Genomic DNA, 19,366 nt, shown 5'->3' with positions numbered 1-19,366 from the left:
ACTTGGGCGGAAACTGCTCAAGCCTCTTATACGGCTAGCAAGCCAGTCGCTAGCCGCCACGTGGGAATAATTTAGAAACAGCCAGTAGTGGGAAACAAATTTACATACGGGTGGCGGGAACTCCTTTGCACCGGGGTTTTCTCTATGCAACTGAGAATTGCACCGTGCAAAGAAAGCTCCATGTGGCGGGAAATAATTCTGCAGTGTCGAAGCACACACAAAATCATACCCTTTGGGTCATGACAAGGAGGAGATGTCCTGGCCAGCATGATGACTAAAAGGGACCTCAGGGTTATGGTTAATCACAGGATGAACATGAGCCTCCACTGTGACTCTGTAGTCAACAGACCTAATAGCATGCTGGGATGCATTAGCTGATGTGTCACGAGGCTAAGGAAGTGATACTTCCTCTCTACTTGGCATTGTTGAGACCCCAGTTGGAGACTGTGTCCCGTTCTGGGCCGCACTTCAAAAAGGACATAGAGAATCTTGAAAGGGTCTAGATAAGGGTCACAAGAACGATTGCGGGCCTGGAGGACAAACCTTTTGAGGAAAGAGTAAGGGATCTTGGACTGTTCAGCCTGGGGAAGAGAAGACTGAGGGGGGACTTAGTGACTGTCTATAAGTATGTAAGGTGTGAATGTCAGGAGCTGAGAGAAACTGTTCACTAGGGTGCCCCTGGTGAGGACAAGCAACAGTGGCCATAAATTTAGAGGATGGTTTCCGGTTGGATGTAAAAAAAAACTTCCTTATGGTAAGGGTGACCATAATCTGGAATAGACTTCAAAAGGAAGTGGTGCAGTCCCCAACCCTGGAAGTCTTCAAGAGGAAACTGGACATGCACCTTGCTGGGATCATTTGATCGCAGCAGTATTCCTGCCCCGAGCAGGGGGTGGGATTGGACTCGATGATCTTTCAAGGCCCCTTCCAACCCTTAGTTTCTATGATTTCTATGATTTCTAAATCACTTCTGTATGCATGACTCACAGTAAGATGGGTTAACTTTTAAAGTAGTTCATTCCTGTAAAAGATGTGACCTTCTAGGTTGTACGTGCTGGTCCTCTGGTGGATCTATCTGTTTCTGTTCAGGGAAAAGATCATTGTGATGGTTTCAGGTTCTAGTTCAATGCATTCAGGACTCTTTTGCTCTATCACTAGAATCCTATATAGGCAAAAGGTAAGGCATGGTGGCACCTTAGTTCATAAAGGCATGAGCTTTCATAGGCAACCATCTTATTCCATAGCCTAATAGAACCTGCTAACATCAACCATAGGCCAGGTGAGGCAATCCCTGTATAAGAGAATGGATGACCATTGTTTCGACATCAATGCCAGAAATGCACAAAAGCCCATGGCAGAACACTTTACTATTCCATCACTGGCCCCAGAGTAGCTGTCCTTAAATAAATAAATAAAACAAGACTTGAACTTGAAACTGGGAACGAAGAAATCATACACAGACTTGATTGTATTAACCATGGTCTCAAAAGGGACTACATATTCTTTATATCTGAACTAGCTGTTAACTCCAGTACCCCACAAAGCGTTAACTGCCTTGTTCATCTCAATTGATCTAATCAACCTACTTTTTAGCTTTCTTAGCATCCTGGCATCCCCATCACCCTCCCACTCACATGCCCCCATCCTTTTACCTTCAATATATAAAACCCTTTCTTTCTGGTAGTAAATGCATAACATCTGATAAGATAGATTGTTGCCAATGGAAGCTCATGCCTCTCTGTACCAGTTAGTCTGTAAGGTGCCACCTTGCCCTACCTATTGCCTGATTTCAGACTAACACGGCTAACTACTATAGGATCCTATCTACATAGGGTGACCATACATCCTGGTTTGGCCAGGACACTCTCGGATTCCATAGCCCGGTCCTGGCCAAATGTTCAGAAGTCCAGGTCAGAGTCTGGTGAGGAGGCGAGGCAGCATGATGCACCAGGCAAGCGACCGGGCAGGCACCACTGGTGCTGCATGGGGGAGCAAGGCCATACCTCATGCGGGCAGGGTGGCAGTCACCCCCTAAAATGAATAGTACATCTCTTACGTTAGAATGGTAGAGGATATGTTGAATATTGGAGTTGGGATACTTAATGTATTGCGCTCGCATCTATTTGCCATGCTTGAATATCAGGTAAAAAAATAATGCTGGGGTTCATAGGGAACAGGTTGATGAACAAAACACTTTGTATAGCATTATGCTATTGCTTGGATTCTTCCAACATCATCTCTCTCTTAAGCAGCAAGCATCTTCCACTTCTGTAGAGTGTATAAAACTCCGAGACAGTCTCTTTTCTCAAAAGATCTAGTGATTTAGTGGAACTTTGTAAGCCTGTTTTTTTAAAAGATATGCTGCAAGTCTAACAAATTCCTATGGCCTGTGCTATACAGGATGTTAGACTAGATCTGTCCAACTGGCAGCCCATGAGCCACATGTGGCCCACAAGAGGTTAATCTGTGGCCTGTGGTCTCCCACTAGGCCACCATTCCTCCTATTGCTCAGGCTGCAGCAGCAGCTGCGGTCTCCAAGCTCCCCACTCCCTCCTCCAGTTTCCACTTTCTGTCCCCATCCCAGAGTGCAAGATGCTGTGTAGCTCAGTCTAGCCAGCAGTGCTGGGGGATATGGCAGCCATACAGCGCAGGCCACCCACATGGCGTCTAACTTAAGAAGCCCTTGGCAAGTCCCAGTGTGGCCCCCAGGGTGTACAGCCCCTGCTAGTGCAGCCCCCAGCCATTTAGAAATTGGACAGCAGTGGACTAGATGATAGTTGGTCTCTTGTTTAGTTTTATCTACCCATTTTCTTAAAAAACAAAGGCAAAACAAACCAGAATCTGACTTTTTCATGATACACATCAAATGCAACATGTGTTATAGAGGTTCTAATGGCTTAAACGTTGTGTTTCTGTTTGAAATATGAAGACAGGGCAAGGTTGCACCTTAGAAAACAACTGGTTTGGAATGGCATAATCTTTCATAGGCAACAGCCTACTTTGTCAGATGCTGTGAAACATCTGCCCTGGTCTTCTTTCTGCCTGACTTTAGGCTAACACAACTATTTCTCTCTTATGGCTCTAGAGATTGTCATTGTCATAGCAAAATTGTAAAACTGTAAAACCTACAGATAACATCTGTCAGGGAGAGGGAAGTTGGTCTCATGGTTAAAACACAAGATTGATAGTCAGCAGTTCTGGCACCTGTTCCTAGCGGGAAATGATAAAGAGAAGAGTGCCTGAAATCCTGCCCCAGACTTTGGTACATACCTGCAACCTTGAGTTAGGTACCTGTGAGAAACTAAGATTCACAGTCAAAAATCTGTTTCTCAATTATTCCTTTGTCTACAGTGACTGGCTCACTCTTTTCTTTTAAAACACTGGTTGAGGTGACCTCAGACTGAAGGGGTTCACACTCAAATCTCCCATCTCCCAGGAGAATGTCCTAGCCATTAGACTGTATGCTAGGTTGAGACTGGGCCATCCTCTGGGTTTGCTGTTTAAGCTGGTTTACTGTGTAGAAAAGAATAGAAAATCCATGACAACAGAAGTGAAACTATGTCTCTAGCCCAGTTATGAGAGTTCTTTGGTTCTGGTCCCTGCTTCCAGCAGGTTTTGCTTTTTTCATTAAAGAATCATTGGATAAAATGCATAAGCAGTCCTGGCAGCAAGGACCATAAGGAAATGGATGGATGGGTACCATTGACATTAGATGGTTTTAAATTTCCATATTAGGAATAATATGGGGAAAAGATTAAATCCTCTAAAGAAATGCATCACTTAGAACTAGACATATTTTTAGGCAGAAATAAGCAAGAAGAAGCACTATCCAACAGTCAGACACACCAATCTCTCTAAAAATCAAATTTAGTGTTCAGAAGTTTTCAAAATAAATTGGGTCTCTTAACAGAAAACACATCAATATTGGTGTTGGGAAATATATTAGCTGCAGGCAATGTTCTAAATATTTACTTCAATTAATTTAGAAAGACTTCCCAGGAGTTCAATGGTTGGCTGCTTTAAATAACAATTCTGTAGTAAAGAACATATTACTTGGTTTTCTTAGTGTTCTAAGTCCTAAAATGTCAAAATTATTTTACTGGTTATAAGTCCTTCCTGGTAAAAAGATGTAAATTATTTTAAAATCCCTTTTAAGGAACACAATAGCCAATGCTCATTAGTTCAATATATCAAATTAATTCAACCATTGCTTCCCTGCATAGTGCATCTTGCTTTTTGCAAAGTAGCTTGTATGATAAATTTTGGATAGCCATCAACTGCAAGTGTTCAAATCATGTTTCTATCTTCTTGAAGAATCATTCACATCCCATGCTTTGCTTTGGCTTTCCTTTTAAAGTATAGTGAAAGTTGCTGGATAACATGCTCATTGTTTAGGTGGCAGGAGGCTTTTGGTTAGGACCTATTTTTAAGATCTGCCATTCATACTAACTAGAATTAGGCACGGACGCGTAGAGGTTGATTAAAGATTATTTTACTTACACCGTAGGTGGTCGCGGTGCAGGCAGGAAAACTTTCTTGAGTTGCAGTTACAAAAAAAAACACACGTGGAGTTTGCTAGGCTCCACAACACAAACTCGAACAGAGCTCTGGATACACACTCACGGAGTTTGCTAAGCTCCATGGACCGTCCGAAATGAGAGTCCGAAAGGTGACTCTCCACGAGTGCGCAGGGTGGGGTACGTCGAGGGATCGTGCGGCGACGGGGAGAGACTCTTGATGGGTGATCAAGCCACCATTCGGTTCGAGATTTACGTAGAAGTCCACGAGGTAATCGTGGACTCCTTGCCGGAATTCTCTCGGATTTCTCCCGGAATTCTCGGAATCGGGGTTCTCAGGATCCCCCTGAGATTCTCGGAGATCTCCGACTTGGGCGGAAACTGCTCAAGCCTCTTATACGGCTAGCAAGCCAGTCGCTAGCCGCCACGTGGGAATAATTTAGAAACAGCCAGTAGTGGGAAACAAATTTACATACGGGTGGCGGGAACTCCTTTGCACCGGGGTTTTCTCTATGCAACTGAGAATTGCACCGTGCAAAGAAAGCTCCATGTGGCGGGAAATAATTCTGCAGTGTCGAAGCACACACAAAATCATACCCTTTGGGTCATGACAAGGAGGAGATGTCCTGGCCAGCATGATGACTAAAAGGGACCTCAGGGTTATGGTTAATCACAGGATGAACATGAGCCTCCACTGTGACTCTGTAGTCAACAGACCTAATAGCATGCTGGGATGCATTAGCTGATGTGTCACGAGGCTAAGGAAGTGATACTTCCTCTCTACTTGGCATTGTTGAGACCCCAGTTGGAGACTGTGTCCCGTTCTGGGCCGCACTTCAAAAAGGACATAGAGAATCTTGAAAGGGTCTAGATAAGGGTCACAAGAACGATTGCGGGCCTGGAGGACAAACCTTTTGAGGAAAGAGTAAGGGATCTTGGACTGTTCAGCCTGGGGAAGAGAAGACTGAGGGGGGACTTAGTGACTGTCTATAAGTATGTAAGGTGTGAATGTCAGGAGCTGAGAGAAACTGTTCACTAGGGTGCCCCTGGTGAGGACAAGCAACAGTGGCCATAAATTTAGAGGATGGTTTCCGGTTGGATGTAAAAAAAAACTTCCTTATGGTAAGGGTGACCATAATCTGGAATAGACTTCAAAAGGAAGTGGTGCAGTCCCCAACCCTGGAAGTCTTCAAGAGGAAACTGGACATGCACCTTGCTGGGATCATTTGATCGCAGCAGTATTCCTGCCCCGAGCAGGGGGTGGGATTGGACTCGATGATCTTTCAAGGCCCCTTCCAACCCTTAGTTTCTATGATTTCTATGATTTCTAAATCACTTCTGTATGCATGACTCACAGTAAGATGGGTTAACTTTTAAAGTAGTTCATTCCTGTAAAAGATGTGACCTTCTAGGTTGTACGTGCTGGTCCTCTGGTGGATCTATCTGTTTCTGTTCAGGGAAAAGATCATTGTGATGGTTTCAGGTTCTAGTTCAATGCATTCAGGACTCTTTTGCTCTATCACTAGAATCCTATATAGGCAAAAGGTAAGGCATGGTGGCACCTTAGTTCATAAAGGCATGAGCTTTCATAGGCAACCATCTTATTCCATAGCCTAATAGAACCTGCTAACATCAACCATAGGCCAGGTGAGGCAATCCCTGTATAAGAGAATGGATGACCATTGTTTCGACATCAATGCCAGAAATGCACAAAAGCCCATGGCAGAACACTTTACTATTCCATCACTGGCCCCAGAGTAGCTGTCCTTAAATAAATAAATAAAACAAGACTTGAACTTGAAACTGGGAACGAAGAAATCATACACAGACTTGATTGTATTAACCATGGTCTCAAAAGGGACTACATATTCTTTATATCTGAACTAGCTGTTAACTCCAGTACCCCACAAAGCGTTAACTGCCTTGTTCATCTCAATTGATCTAATCAACCTACTTTTTAGCTTTCTTAGCATCCTGGCATCCCCATCACCCTCCCACTCACATGCCCCCATCCTTTTACCTTCAATATATAAAACCCTTTCTTTCTGGTAGTAAATGCATAACATCTGATAAGATAGATTGTTGCCAATGGAAGCTCATGCCTCTCTGTACCAGTTAGTCTGTAAGGTGCCACCTTGCCCTACCTATTGCCTGATTTCAGACTAACACGGCTAACTACTATAGGATCCTATCTACATAGGGTGACCATACATCCTGGTTTGGCCAGGACACTCTCGGATTCCATAGCCCGGTCCTGGCCAAATGTTCAGAAGTCCAGGTCAGAGTCTGGTGAGGAGGCGAGGCAGCATGATGCACCAGGCAAGCGACCGGGCAGGCACCACTGGTGCTGCATGGGGGAGCAAGGCCATACCTCATGCGGGCAGGGTGGCAGTCACCCCCTAAAATGAATAGTACATCTCTTACGTTAGAATGGTAGAGGATATGTTGAATATTGGAGTTGGGATACTTAATGTATTGCGCTCGCATCTATTTGCCATGCTTGAATATCAGGTAAAAAAATAATGCTGGGGTTCATAGGGAACAGGTTGATGAACAAAACACTTTGTATAGCATTATGCTATTGCTTGGATTCTTCCAACATCATCTCTCTCTTAAGCAGCAAGCATCTTCCACTTCTGTAGAGTGTATAAAACTCCGAGACAGTCTCTTTTCTCAAAAGATCTAGTGATTTAGTGGAACTTTGTAAGCCTGTTTTTTTAAAAGATATGCTGCAAGTCTAACAAATTCCTATGGCCTGTGCTATACAGGATGTTAGACTAGATCTGTCCAACTGGCAGCCCATGAGCCACATGTGGCCCACAAGAGGTTAATCTGTGGCCTGTGGTCTCCCACTAGGCCACCATTCCTCCTATTGCTCAGGCTGCAGCAGCAGCTGCGGTCTCCAAGCTCCCCACTCCCTCCTCCAGTTTCCACTTTCTGTCCCCATCCCAGAGTGCAAGATGCTGTGTAGCTCAGTCTAGCCAGCAGTGCTGGGGGATATGGCAGCCATACAGCGCAGGCCACCCACATGGCGTCTAACTTAAGAAGCCCTTGGCAAGTCCCAGTGTGGCCCCCAGGGTGTACAGCCCCTGCTAGTGCAGCCCCCAGCCATTTAGAAATTGGACAGCAGTGGACTAGATGATAGTTGGTCTCTTGTTTAGTTTTATCTACCCATTTTCTTAAAAAACAAAGGCAAAACAAACCAGAATCTGACTTTTTCATGATACACATCAAATGCAACATGTGTTATAGAGGTTCTAATGGCTTAAACGTTGTGTTTCTGTTTGAAATATGAAGACAGGGCAAGGTTGCACCTTAGAAAACAACTGGTTTGGAATGGCATAATCTTTCATAGGCAACAGCCTACTTTGTCAGATGCTGTGAAACATCTGCCCTGGTCTTCTTTCTGCCTGACTTTAGGCTAACACAACTATTTCTCTCTTATGGCTCTAGAGATTGTCATTGTCATAGCAAAATTGTAAAACTGTAAAACCTACAGATAACATCTGTCAGGGAGAGGGAAGTTGGTCTCATGGTTAAAACACAAGATTGATAGTCAGCAGTTCTGGCACCTGTTCCTAGCTGGAAATGATAAAGAGAAGAGTGCCTGAAATCCTGCCCCAGACTTTGGTACATACCTGCAACCTTGAGTTAGGTACCTGTGAGAAACTAAGATTCACAGTCAAAAATCTGTTTCTCAATTATTCCTTTGTCTACAGTGACTGGCTCACTCTTTTCTTTTAAAACACTGGTTGAGGTGACCTCAGACTGAAGGGGTTCACACTCAAATCTCCCATCTCCCAGGAGAATGTCCTAGCCATTAGACTGTATGCTAGGTTGAGACTGGGCCATCCTCTGGGTTTGCTGTTTAAGCTGGTTTACTGTGTAGAAAAGAATAGAAAATCCATGACAACAGAAGTGAAACTATGTCTCTAGCCCAGTTATGAGAGTTCTTTGGTTCTGGTCCCTGCTTCCAGCAGGTTTTGCTTTTTTCATTAAAGAATCATTGGATAAAATGCATAAGCAGTCCTGGCAGCAAGGACCATAAGGAAATGGATGGATGGGTACCATTGACATTAGATGGTTTTAAATTTCCATATTAGGAATAATATGGGGAAAAGATTAAATCCTCTAAAGAAATGCATCACTTAGAACTAGACATATTTTTAGGCAGAAATAAGCAAGAAGAAGCACTATCCAACAGTCAGACACACCAATCTCTCTAAAAATCAAATTTAGTGTTCAGAAGTTTTCAAAATAAATTGGGTCTCTTAACAGAAAACACATCAATATTGGTGTTGGGAAATATATTAGCTGCAGGCAATGTTCTAAATATTTACTTCAATTAATTTAGAAAGACTTCCCAGGAGTTCAATGGTTGGCTGCTTTAAATAACAATTCTGTAGTAAAGAACATATTACTTGGTTTTCTTAGTGTTCTAAGTCCTAAAATGTCAAAATTATTTTACTGGTTATAAGTCCTTCCTGGTAAAAAGATGTAAATTATTTTAAAATCCCTTTTAAGGAACACAATAGCCAATGCTCATTAGTTCAATATATCAAATTAATTCAACCATTGCTTCCCTGCATAGTGCATCTTGCTTTTTGCAAAGTAGCTTGTATGATAAATTTTGGATAGCCATCAACTGCAAGTGTTCAAATCATGTTTCTATCTTCTTGAAGAATCATTCACATCCCATGCTTTGCTTTGGCTTTCCTTTTAAAGTATAGTGAAAGTTGCTGGATAACATGCTCATTGTTTAGGTGGCAGGAGGCTTTTGGTTAGGACCTATTTTTAAGATCTGCCATTCATACTGCCCCTCTTCTAATTCAGAATGTTATGTCCCCAAGTAAGATGTGAAGGGAAACCAGCCTCTGTGTTCAGGAATCTAAATTTTCACTTCCCAGACCCTGCTTTAGTTTGACTCTCTCCCACTGAGAAGCAGTAGAAGTCTCACTTATCTCAGTCTCTGCTTCTGAGACCTGTCTTGTCAGTACAGTACCAGAGGGTCACTGTATCCTGAATTAAATGAGATTCCTGTTTTGTATTTTATTTGTTCTAAATTTACTGCACATTTACTTCACTGAATGATTCAGTGTCCTTCTACCATGTGGCAACATAATAGAAAGGAAGAGCTTGTCATTCCTTACAATATCCTTTATAGTTTTGAGTACCCTATTCAAGTCACTTCTAACTCTTCTTTGTCAGGCTAAGTAAAGCTTGTTTTTCAATGTTCTTGTGTGCTTGTCCAAACAATTCACATCTATCATAACTCTAAAAGATGGACACAAAATGAATGCAATTCTTATGATGTTATTCATCCTGCAAAGGGATTTGTTTGGAAAGCAATGGTTAGTTGTTTGCCAGTCTCCTGAACCAGGTAGATTTTTTTTTTCTTTTTCCTCCACTATTCTCTGGATTTTTTTCAAGTTATTACTCAGTCCTGCTTTAAGCCCCATGTGCTTTTAGCTCTGTGCCAAATCCCTTTAAAGATGGTGCTTTAAAACCTTGAAGGAAAGCTTCTGATGCCTCTTCCTTTTTAAAAGGTGGGAGATATGAAAGCTGTTTTGTGCAGAAATCCCTAGATATCCCTCAGGGCAAAATCGTGAATAAGCATATCAGAATGCTTAGGTTCAATAATCTGGTCTCCAAATATATACTTGTCTTGTATGTAACAATACCATTTAAATCTGTTGTAAGATAAAAAGTGTTGAATAAGTGTTCTAATGTGGAAAATCTGTATTAATGAGGTAGGCATATGTTTTGGTAAAAATATTTAAATAGATTATTTCATACTCTTTTTTCTTTAAAATGATCAGTGCAGCAGTGGTGACTAAAAACTGGCCAAAAGCTTTAAGAGACCTATTAAGAGGAGTAAATGTTGATACAGGAAAAATCCATTTTTATATGGATTATTCTACTGCTTCTTGTTTTTTGTTTCAGATTCTTCTCAATGAACTTTCTTCAACTAAATATTGGGTATCCATGCATGTTTCGGACCACAGTGGATTCCATTACCGCCAGTTCTTAATAAAGTCCTTGACTGGCAGAACTGTGGCTGACAATACTGTACTGGTGCAAAATCAACTAGTAAACCAACAAAGCTCCAGTCTCCCAAAGGATGAAGAAAATGAAGCAGCAGAAGCCACATGTGCAGAAGAACAGAGAGTAGATCTCTCCCAACTTTTAGAGGAAGAATTGGAACTCTGCACTGATCTTATTGATACCTACCCGGGGCATGAAACATTGTGGTGTCACAGGTAAGAGGACACTCAGAAAAGTTTGTTTGATATCTTGATTTGTTTTGAAACATAGGTCAGAGGGAAATCTAGTTATCATTGCTAGAGGTACAGCTGAGCAAAAGACGTGTTCTGCTTTATGCAGAGCATTTAGTTTAGACCTGCACATATGTTAGAGATAATAAATGAAAAAATTGATGGGCCTTCAATACCTTGTTGAAACAAACTCTGTGACTCTCCAGAGAATGGTGTGAGCAGGATAAAGCTTGGATGCTAATTGGTCTTCTTGTTCCTAACATTTGAAGGACAAAAGATGGATTAATTACATAAAACCTCCAAATTGCCAGCTGTATGTATGGGCCTGACTGGATAAAAGGTGGGATGGCTGATGTGACACTGAACTTGTTGCTAGTAAAAAATGCCCAACACTTTTTTTATCTTCTCCATAAATAAAATACTTTTGTTACCTGAGGGGAGGAGAAAAGGATGGAGTGGAGGCACTCCTTGCATTAAAATAGCGATTCGCAACCAAGGTGCCATGGCACCCTGGGGTGCCTTAAGATTCTTTCATGGATACTGTGGGGTGCTGCACAATATTAGTAGTGTTACGTTTAGAAACATCTCTCAGTTTATCTTGTGAATCATTTCAAATAGAAATTCAGAGTTGTGGTCTTTTCTGAGATATTTGCAACAGAAAAACCTGCTCCATCGTTTTTCTGTAGGTAAAAAAGAGTGAAAACTAAGAGCTGGCATTTTCCAAGGGGTGTCTCAAGTCTATTCAGGAGTTCCTTGAGTCTAAAAAGACTGGGAACCACTGCATTAAAAAATCAAGTACAAAATGAGACCAGATGAGGTTTGAATTGTGTATGTAGGGTAGGATAGGGAATAACATGCTATTGATGATAATCTGGCACTTTTAATGGGTATTAAATCATTTTGGGGGGCAGGAAACAAACATTAAGTATTTACTGTCATCCATCAATTCATTGAAGAGATCACTTTCATCTTGTCCTGAAAATGTTAAAAATAATTTGGAAAAATGTTACTGTATATGTGCAGTAGTTGCCTGTCTGAATCAAATCTCTGCTTGGTGATATGACAGGCTGCAGCTTGGCTGACTGCAGAGTGTGAACTGGGGGCCTAGGGAGCTGACAATATGAGTATCTACAGCTTGAGCTAAAGAGTCCAGCTCTATAGCTGCGAGCTGAATAGGCCATATCATCTGTAGACAAGATCACAAAACAGTTTCTGATCACTGCTTTACATATGCACACAGCAGTGAGCATTAGTGAGTGATTTTTGGTCTTTGTGAAGGTTCCAGATTAACAGTCCAGTAGATGAAAGTCTTCTGTACAGCCTTGGAACAGGTACAGTGTTCACCACACTAATTGCATTTCCCTTCGTTTTCTGTGCAGTGTTTCCACCCTAAAGTCTGAATTCTTAGTGCTTGACACCGCTGCTGAAACTGTCATTTAGAATGCCAGTTGCGATGGTGACTTTAGTGCACTGGTGTCTGCATCACTGAGAAGTAAAGTAAAACCACCCACTCATCTGACAATATGTGAAATACCTGCTGTCAGATGGTAATATTCAGATCCGTTACAGAGAAGTGAAAAGCTTCATAACCCACTGCAAAACTGGAAATCAACTTCTTCCGTGCCAACAAAATAACATGATTTTTGTAGTCAGGCTGGTTGGGGGGTACTCACTGAATTCTAACATCATTTAATGTCTTCAGCAATGGCAGCAACTTGACTTGAAGCATATGACTTTTTAAATATTTATTTATTTTTCTCTCCTTCCTGTTTGAAGACGGCATGTGTTCTACCTTCAGCACCATTTAAACAACAAACTTCTTCTTCCAAATATATGGTTGACATCGGTAGACAGCAGCGATGGAACTCTAAATAATTCCCACCCCAGTACTGCAGTCAGTCATGTAACTCAAGCCATGGATGTTGACGGTTTGCATGATTCCAACAAACAAGGCTATACCCAAGAAACCAAACGACTAAAACGTGCCCCTACACAGGACTCTCTTGGCCTGGAAATGGAATACAGGTTCATTGACAAGGTTTTATCAACTTGTAGAGATGTGGAGCAGGCTAGGTTTGCTACTGCATATAAAAAATGGTTAGTTAATTTTCCAAGTCAGTGAAGGAAAAGCTAAGACCTGCAGGATTCCTCTTTTAGTGCAATATTCTCTTTTCAGTCACAAATGCATGTCATGGTTGCAAGTGTTAGCTAGCCATGTTTTTCTCACTTTTTTATGGTCAGTGCTGAAATTCATATGCAGAGTAATAATCTTTCATTTTATTTATTTAAAAAACTGGCATATCTTTTTATTAAGCAAACATAGTTTGTTTTTCTTTATTCCTTCAAAGATTTAAGACTATATTTCTACTTGTGGCAGCTTCATGTCATGCCATTGTTCCCCATGAACCTTTTCTGTATTAGTGTGGACTGTGAACAGAGGGGCTTAACAAAAAGATTTAAAATGATTCTGATCCAAATGGAGGGTCTGGGAAACAAGTTAGTAGATCTGTCAGCATAAAATTAGCTTGTTCCTATGTTGTTCCTCTCCAACATAGTCAAGGCTGGCAATGACTCGTACAGAGCCAGTGGACCCAGATTGTATTTAGTGAGTTTTTACATCTGAATTAGTAACCACTAGTAAAAGAGGAGGCTGCTGTGTTTCTGCCTCCAGTGCCCCTTTTAATTCCTCATAAAGGCAACATGTATTGCTACTATACTGGAATTACACTTTTTGTTTTATTTGCCTGACAGCTCTATCACATAAGGTCGCTATCAAAATCTAAGCTTAAGTCAATGCCAAGTCTGATGCAGGTAGAGATGGGAAAACAAACTGTTTTTCTCTCATGCAACAAGCGAGTAAGGTTAAAGCTGTACGTGGAAACATTTCTGTCTTTAACATTATATACTTTTATTTATTTATTTATTTTACCTCAAAAAGCCAGAGTTAATGACACTTGATTTACATTTGTGAATGTATTGCATTAACACTACAGAGCCCAACAAAGACTATGCAATCACACACACATCATAAAAACACAGTATACAAGCATTTTAAGTGATGGAAGTAAAAAGGAATTGTGCTAGCTGATTTGTTAAACTATACTATGAAGACAGTTAGTCAGGATTTCTTCCTTTCTGCATTTGTGTGCATGCCTGTACTTCTGTATTTCTAGCTTAGGCAAGACTTCAATTCAGTGTCTTCCGTGTCAGTCAGTGGACCTCCTTCTGCCCAACACCTCATGTATATATTGTGATTATACAATTCTAAGGTAGTTTTATCCTTGAATTTCCTTTTGGTTATCAGTGCAATTAAATATGAATAGTCTGTATTGGCATTTCTTAGAACCTCTCACCATCTGCACCAGTGTAGTTGGACTCCTGTAACTATGCTAGTGCAAGCCCCATTGTAAAAATGTTGCCCTGTTTAAATGAAAGCTTGCCACAGGGCTGCTTTACTCCTAAAGTTCAAAAATTTTGGAAATTTGGGAAAGCTCCTTTACTATGATCTGTGCTTGTTTTCCCTGTACAAATTCCATCCTCAGAATGATCAGCTTCATGCTCCTGTTCTTATCATTGAGAAAGTACAATGAGGAGTAGAAATGGAGGTGTGCTGCTTGAAAAGATGTTACTCTCAGAAGTGTGAAGGGCACTGGAGCAATGGGCAGTGGGATTCCAGGGGTCCTAAGTCATGTCTGGGTAGCAGTTATTCTTGCATGTCAAAGGGAAAATAGACTTCCTCTGGTATGTTTGCTTTTAGTGATGTGGCTAAATTTGATGATTTTGAGACCGGAATGAACTAAAGAGTTATTCAGGTCATTCAGGAAATAGGTAGTAGTATTAAAACAGGGTCTCTATCACTTGGGTATGTTTTGGGTTGGGGTTTTTTTTAACTCTGAAGAGTTAAACTTCTAGGCCTTGGAGTTCAAAACCACTTTGTGGCTAAAATGAGTTTGGTAAAGATGTGTCAGATTGTACCTTGTATGTCTGTAGTTTGCAGATGAGTGAGTTGAGTGACATATAGGTTTGAGCATCTCCATTGCAAAGCCTTATTTGTGTTAGTGCCTTCTCACCGGTTCTGCAGTATGTCTGGGGTTTGGGATGTCTGTGTGTGTCTGGGGTTTTATTTCATGGTTCTTGGTGCTGAGATACTCTAGGATTCTTTCCTAGTCAGTTGTATCAATTTTAGAAGAACTTGTTTGGCTTTGGGGCAGAAGCGGGGGATTGTGGTTGGGGCTTTGGAGGACCATCAAAACTCAAAAGATTTTGCTGTTTTCTTCACTGTTAAGTACTGTATTTGCTTTTTTTCCAAAATGAGGTTTATTTTCCCATTCAACATGGGGGAAATGAAGTCTCATCATAGAATTGAGTATGGGACCACTCCAGCCAGCAGCTGCAGCAAGCAGTGATGTCCTCAGCTGATCCAGGTACAGGTGAAGCTGCTGCTCCATCGTGCTGCAAGGAGCAGCTGTGCAGGGAACCTGGCTCTGCCAGGGACATGAGCAGCGGCTCATACGTTCCTCCTTCCAGCACTTGTTCCATGCCCGGCTCCACTTTTTTACCCCCTCCCACTCCCACCACTTCACGTCCTCCACTGGTGAGGCGTAGTCACTGGAAGGAGGAACCTGCACTCTCCTACTGTTGTCTCTGGCTATCTGATGCAGGCTATCTCTAGAGCTGCTCCTGCTTCTTGCAGCAGGGAGCAGCTTTGTGGGGAGCCCAGCTCAGCTGGGGACAGCAGCAACGGTGCACAGGTTTCTTCTTTTAGTGCTTGCTCCCAGGCAGAGGGGGGAGGGCAAGCACTGGGAAAGGACAGGTGGTGGGGTGACATATACTAGGGCAGATAAGTGCGGGGAGGTAAGTGGTAGAGGGAGCACTTGTCCCCACCCTGGTATCCTCCCTACCACCTCCCCTGCCATTGTTTTCCTGCCCCTTCCCGCTATTTTTTCTGCTGCAGCAGTGTGGGGGACCCTCCAACAATTAGATTCTAGACATGGAAAAATTATAACAAATTTATAATTTTCCATGTCTAAAATCTAATTATTGGCAGGGGGTCATCTTAAAGTCAAAGTCATCTTGGATTCATGTAAATATGGTAGCTGAGTTTCAGCCTGAGCTTAATAGAAGTTAGGGCTATAACTGATGCCTCAGCTGAGTAAACTAGTCCAAATGTAAAGTGTTAACCCCAGGTCAGATGGTTCTCTGTGCGATGGCAGGTGAGGCTAGGATGAAACCTGAGTAGAAGCCTGGGTTCAGAACATGTAGGTGATAAGTGCCTACCCAGAAAGTACGCAGGCATTTGGCTGTATGTTTGTCAGAGACTGTTTTATCTGTGCTAAAAGAATTTACTTTTAGAGTTAAGGCAGCATCTTAATTTTGTCTTCTCCACTTTTACTCTGTGTGGGTTATAGATACAATGGAAGGGTATTGGAGAAGGGAGCAGACTGAGGAGAATTTGTGCCTTGTGGGACAAATAAAACCCCATCATTTGAGGCAGAGAGGAAGAAAGACAATACTCTCTGTACTTGTACTGTAGTGACTGGATTCTGTAGAAGGAATTTCAAGGATGGCAGTGGAACCTGACTTAAAATCCATTATAATAAATATCAGTTAGACTTTTTAAACTCTCAGTCAGCCTTCCTAGAGCTATGTAGTAGAAATAGCCTGATATTGAATTTGACAATCATTCTGTCATAAACATTTAAGGTCAAACCCTGCCTTCAAAGTTGTGTACAATTCTCATTGATGTCAGTGTGAATTATGCATGCCTGTATGAAGACAGGATTTGGTCTTGTATAGTCAAGTAGTATTACAATGCATTTAAAGTATTCCAGTAGTTCTCAGAATAAAGGTGAGGTATGGTTTTTTAAAATCATTTTACAGAAGTGCTGCCAACTGAAATGTTACCCAAATTGTAGATTTTTTTTTCAATACTGCTTCTCCACCCCCCAAAAAAATGTCTGATGGAGATATTTTCATGATTTTTTAAATCTCCAGTAGAAGCAACTGCATTAAAATTGTCCTCCTTTGTTTGTGGTGCTGAAAACCCAACCATAAAAAAGATTTAAATCTAAGTGAAGCTGATGATAATAAGTTACACTTTCCCAGCTGAAGAAAATCTAAACGGTGAACTAACAGTATCCATATTTGAAACCTAAGCACAGTTTTCTCACTTTGAAAATAGTGAAAAAAAAATACATTTTCTTAAAAATATTATTTTCAAGCTGTCTGGGTCCTTTAACCTTTATATGAACTGATTATTGTAATTTGGGGGGAATATATTTTAAAACTGAGAATTTTGCAGTGTCCTGCATGTGAACTTTTACAGCTGAGACCAACTAATCAGTCAAATTAAAATTTCTTATAAATTCTAATGGAGAGAGGGGGAATTACAGCATAATAAAATTTTTTAGACGTCAGGTCATTGGCATTTAATATATGCATCATTTCCTGAGCTCAGCTTCTCAATGTTAAGTAACATATATTGGCCAATTAGTATGTCAGAGGGCAGCATATCTTTAACTTTTAATGTCAATGAGTTATGCTAGGTGACTGTAACTAGGCAGCACCAAATACTTATTCTGGATATAAATTTGGGCTTTGACTATCAATAAACTGTTTGAGTCCTTTTTATGGTTAAGTACTTGTGCTAATTCTATCCTTTGCTATACCATTTATCATTTACATTGGTGAAAACTTTTATTGTGCACTAAATCAGTCTTATAGCAATATCTTTGCACTAGAAATTAAGGAAGGCTTTGAAGAATGAATGTCACTTGGAACTTCAGAAGTGAGAACACAGTTAAACAATCAGGTGAAAGTGGACAGTCTCATTTCTAAACATGTATTATTTACTGTAATGTGCATTGACTGGTGTTATGTTGGCATTTGATATTTTATCTCATGGGCTGTAGTTGCTGGAACAAAACTTGCAGTAGCACCAAACCTGGTGACAGCAATGAACTCTTGTAGAAATTTAACATTGGAACAGGTCATGTTTTTATGTACGTGTGTGTTAACATACCCATGCCTGCTTATTACAATATTTGGTTGACCGCTTACGCATTCTTTATAAAATCTTGTTATTGTTTAAATATGCAGAAAATATACTTGTCAGTTTATTGCTAATAGCTTAGTTACCTTATGTAGCACTGGTTTAAAAGCAAATAGGTATAGTGAAGAATTAATATAGTAAAGTTGGGATTCCATTTTACAACTGAAATTTGCTTAAGTGTTTCACTTTGTTTTAGTGTTACATTATGTATAATTAGTAATTTATGTAAAGCAGTGACTTTGTTACTCTTCAGCTTGAAGTATTTAATTGTTTTTAAACTGTACTGTATAGTCTGGACAAACAAATCAAAGTGTCTTGGAGGGGCTTGTCTACATAGCCAGACTTAACAAACAAATGTCTTAAAAATAGGTACTTAAAAAAAACCCATAATTAAGCAACCACAAGAGAATTTAACAATCAGTTTACCAATATTTCATGATCAAAATTCCAAACAAAGGTTGTGTATGGCTTTGCTCTTGCCTGTAGTGCTATTTCCACATGATCAAAGTGTTACTCATCTTTTTGGGTTTTTTCTACGCCAATGTAAAATAATACAATTGTCAGACTGTCTTCAACAGAGCTGTTGAGATTAACAGAGTGAAAGGTAAATGTGACTTTTCCATATTCCCATGTTTGACATTTACTTACAACTAAGTCTTTTAGTTTTATATCAAATGCAAAGAGGAAGAATAATTGCCATTCTCAGAAGGACATAAAATGCAGTTTAGTTGCAAAATAAGATCAGCCTACTTCTCAAAAACATGGTTCTTGTCTTTCCTATTACATTCAAAGAGTGTTTCATTCTGAACTGCTTTCCCCCACCAGTGAACATCGAAAAACTATGGGGAGGTGGCCTCATATAATGTAAGGGTAATGTCGACTACCTCCCAAAAAATGCTCTGATAATGTCCTTAAATGGAGATCATCAGGCTTATTTTATTCTGATCCTCAGGCTAGATCTAGACCCTCATTTCAGAGGTGAAAAGCAAGAGCTTTATGTGTTAAGCCATCTAGTTTCCCCTCAAGAGTTTAAACAAATGGAGGAAATATTAAGTAGTGTTTAAAGTTGGGAAAAAACATAATTTGTAAAGGCTCTCATCAACCATTGCCTCTGACAAAGCATTATTTTGCTGTCAAACAGAGGAAACCAGTGCTTCCAGGAAAATTCCTTGTAGTCAGTTTATGCTTTCAAAATATTACTGTGGTCACTAATTATAAACCTGACACTTCCTTGTGGCTTTTACTTAGTGTGCAGTGTAACTTCTCAGGGCATAGATTATCTTAGAAAACTAGGGTACATTTTTACAGTTTATAATCATTGGTAAAAATGCATAAATGCTAAATGTATAATAAGTGGCTCTTAATATTTTTAGTCTAGAACAGTATTTTATATAGCCCGTAGCTAATACTGTAGCTAGTTGCCTGCTTTAGGCCTGCCCTTCTCACCTGCCTGTATTTTAAAACATATTAGTGATTTCATCAAGAAACTATGGGCCAGATCTTGAAAGCTGCTGGATATCTCC

General features: G+C 40.7%; 1 protein-coding gene across 9 annotated transcripts in view; it reads left to right on the top strand.

Moving 5' to 3' along the window:
• PTAR1 (protein prenyltransferase alpha subunit repeat containing 1) overlaps positions 1-19,360 on the top strand; it is a 58,718-nt gene extending 39,358 nt beyond the window's left edge. The window contains exons 6-9 of one of the 9 annotated variants that reach the window (XR_003093818.1): positions 10,461-10,777; positions 12,569-14,061; positions 15,108-15,216; positions 17,533-19,360. Coding sequence is in view for 7 of the 9 variants with exons in the window: in XM_025202985.1 (XP_025058770.1) it covers positions 10,461-10,777; positions 12,569-12,889; positions 15,108-15,198 (729 nt within the window). In the remaining 2 variants the exon portion in view is untranslated. Of the gene's footprint in view, positions 1-10,460; positions 10,778-12,568 lie in introns of all 9 variants that reach the window. The other 8 variants (XM_025202985.1, XM_025202987.1, XR_003093817.1 and 5 more) reach the window with 8 other exon arrangements.
• Positions 19,361-19,366: the final 6 nt, after the last annotated feature.

Source organism: Alligator sinensis, unplaced genomic scaffold, assembly GCF_000455745.1.
Source record: "Alligator sinensis unplaced genomic scaffold, ASM45574v1 scaffold308_1, whole genome shotgun sequence".
NCBI lineage: Eukaryota > Metazoa > Chordata > Crocodylia > Alligatoridae > Alligator > Alligator sinensis.
This window is presented reverse-complemented; position numbering and strand designations above follow the sequence as displayed.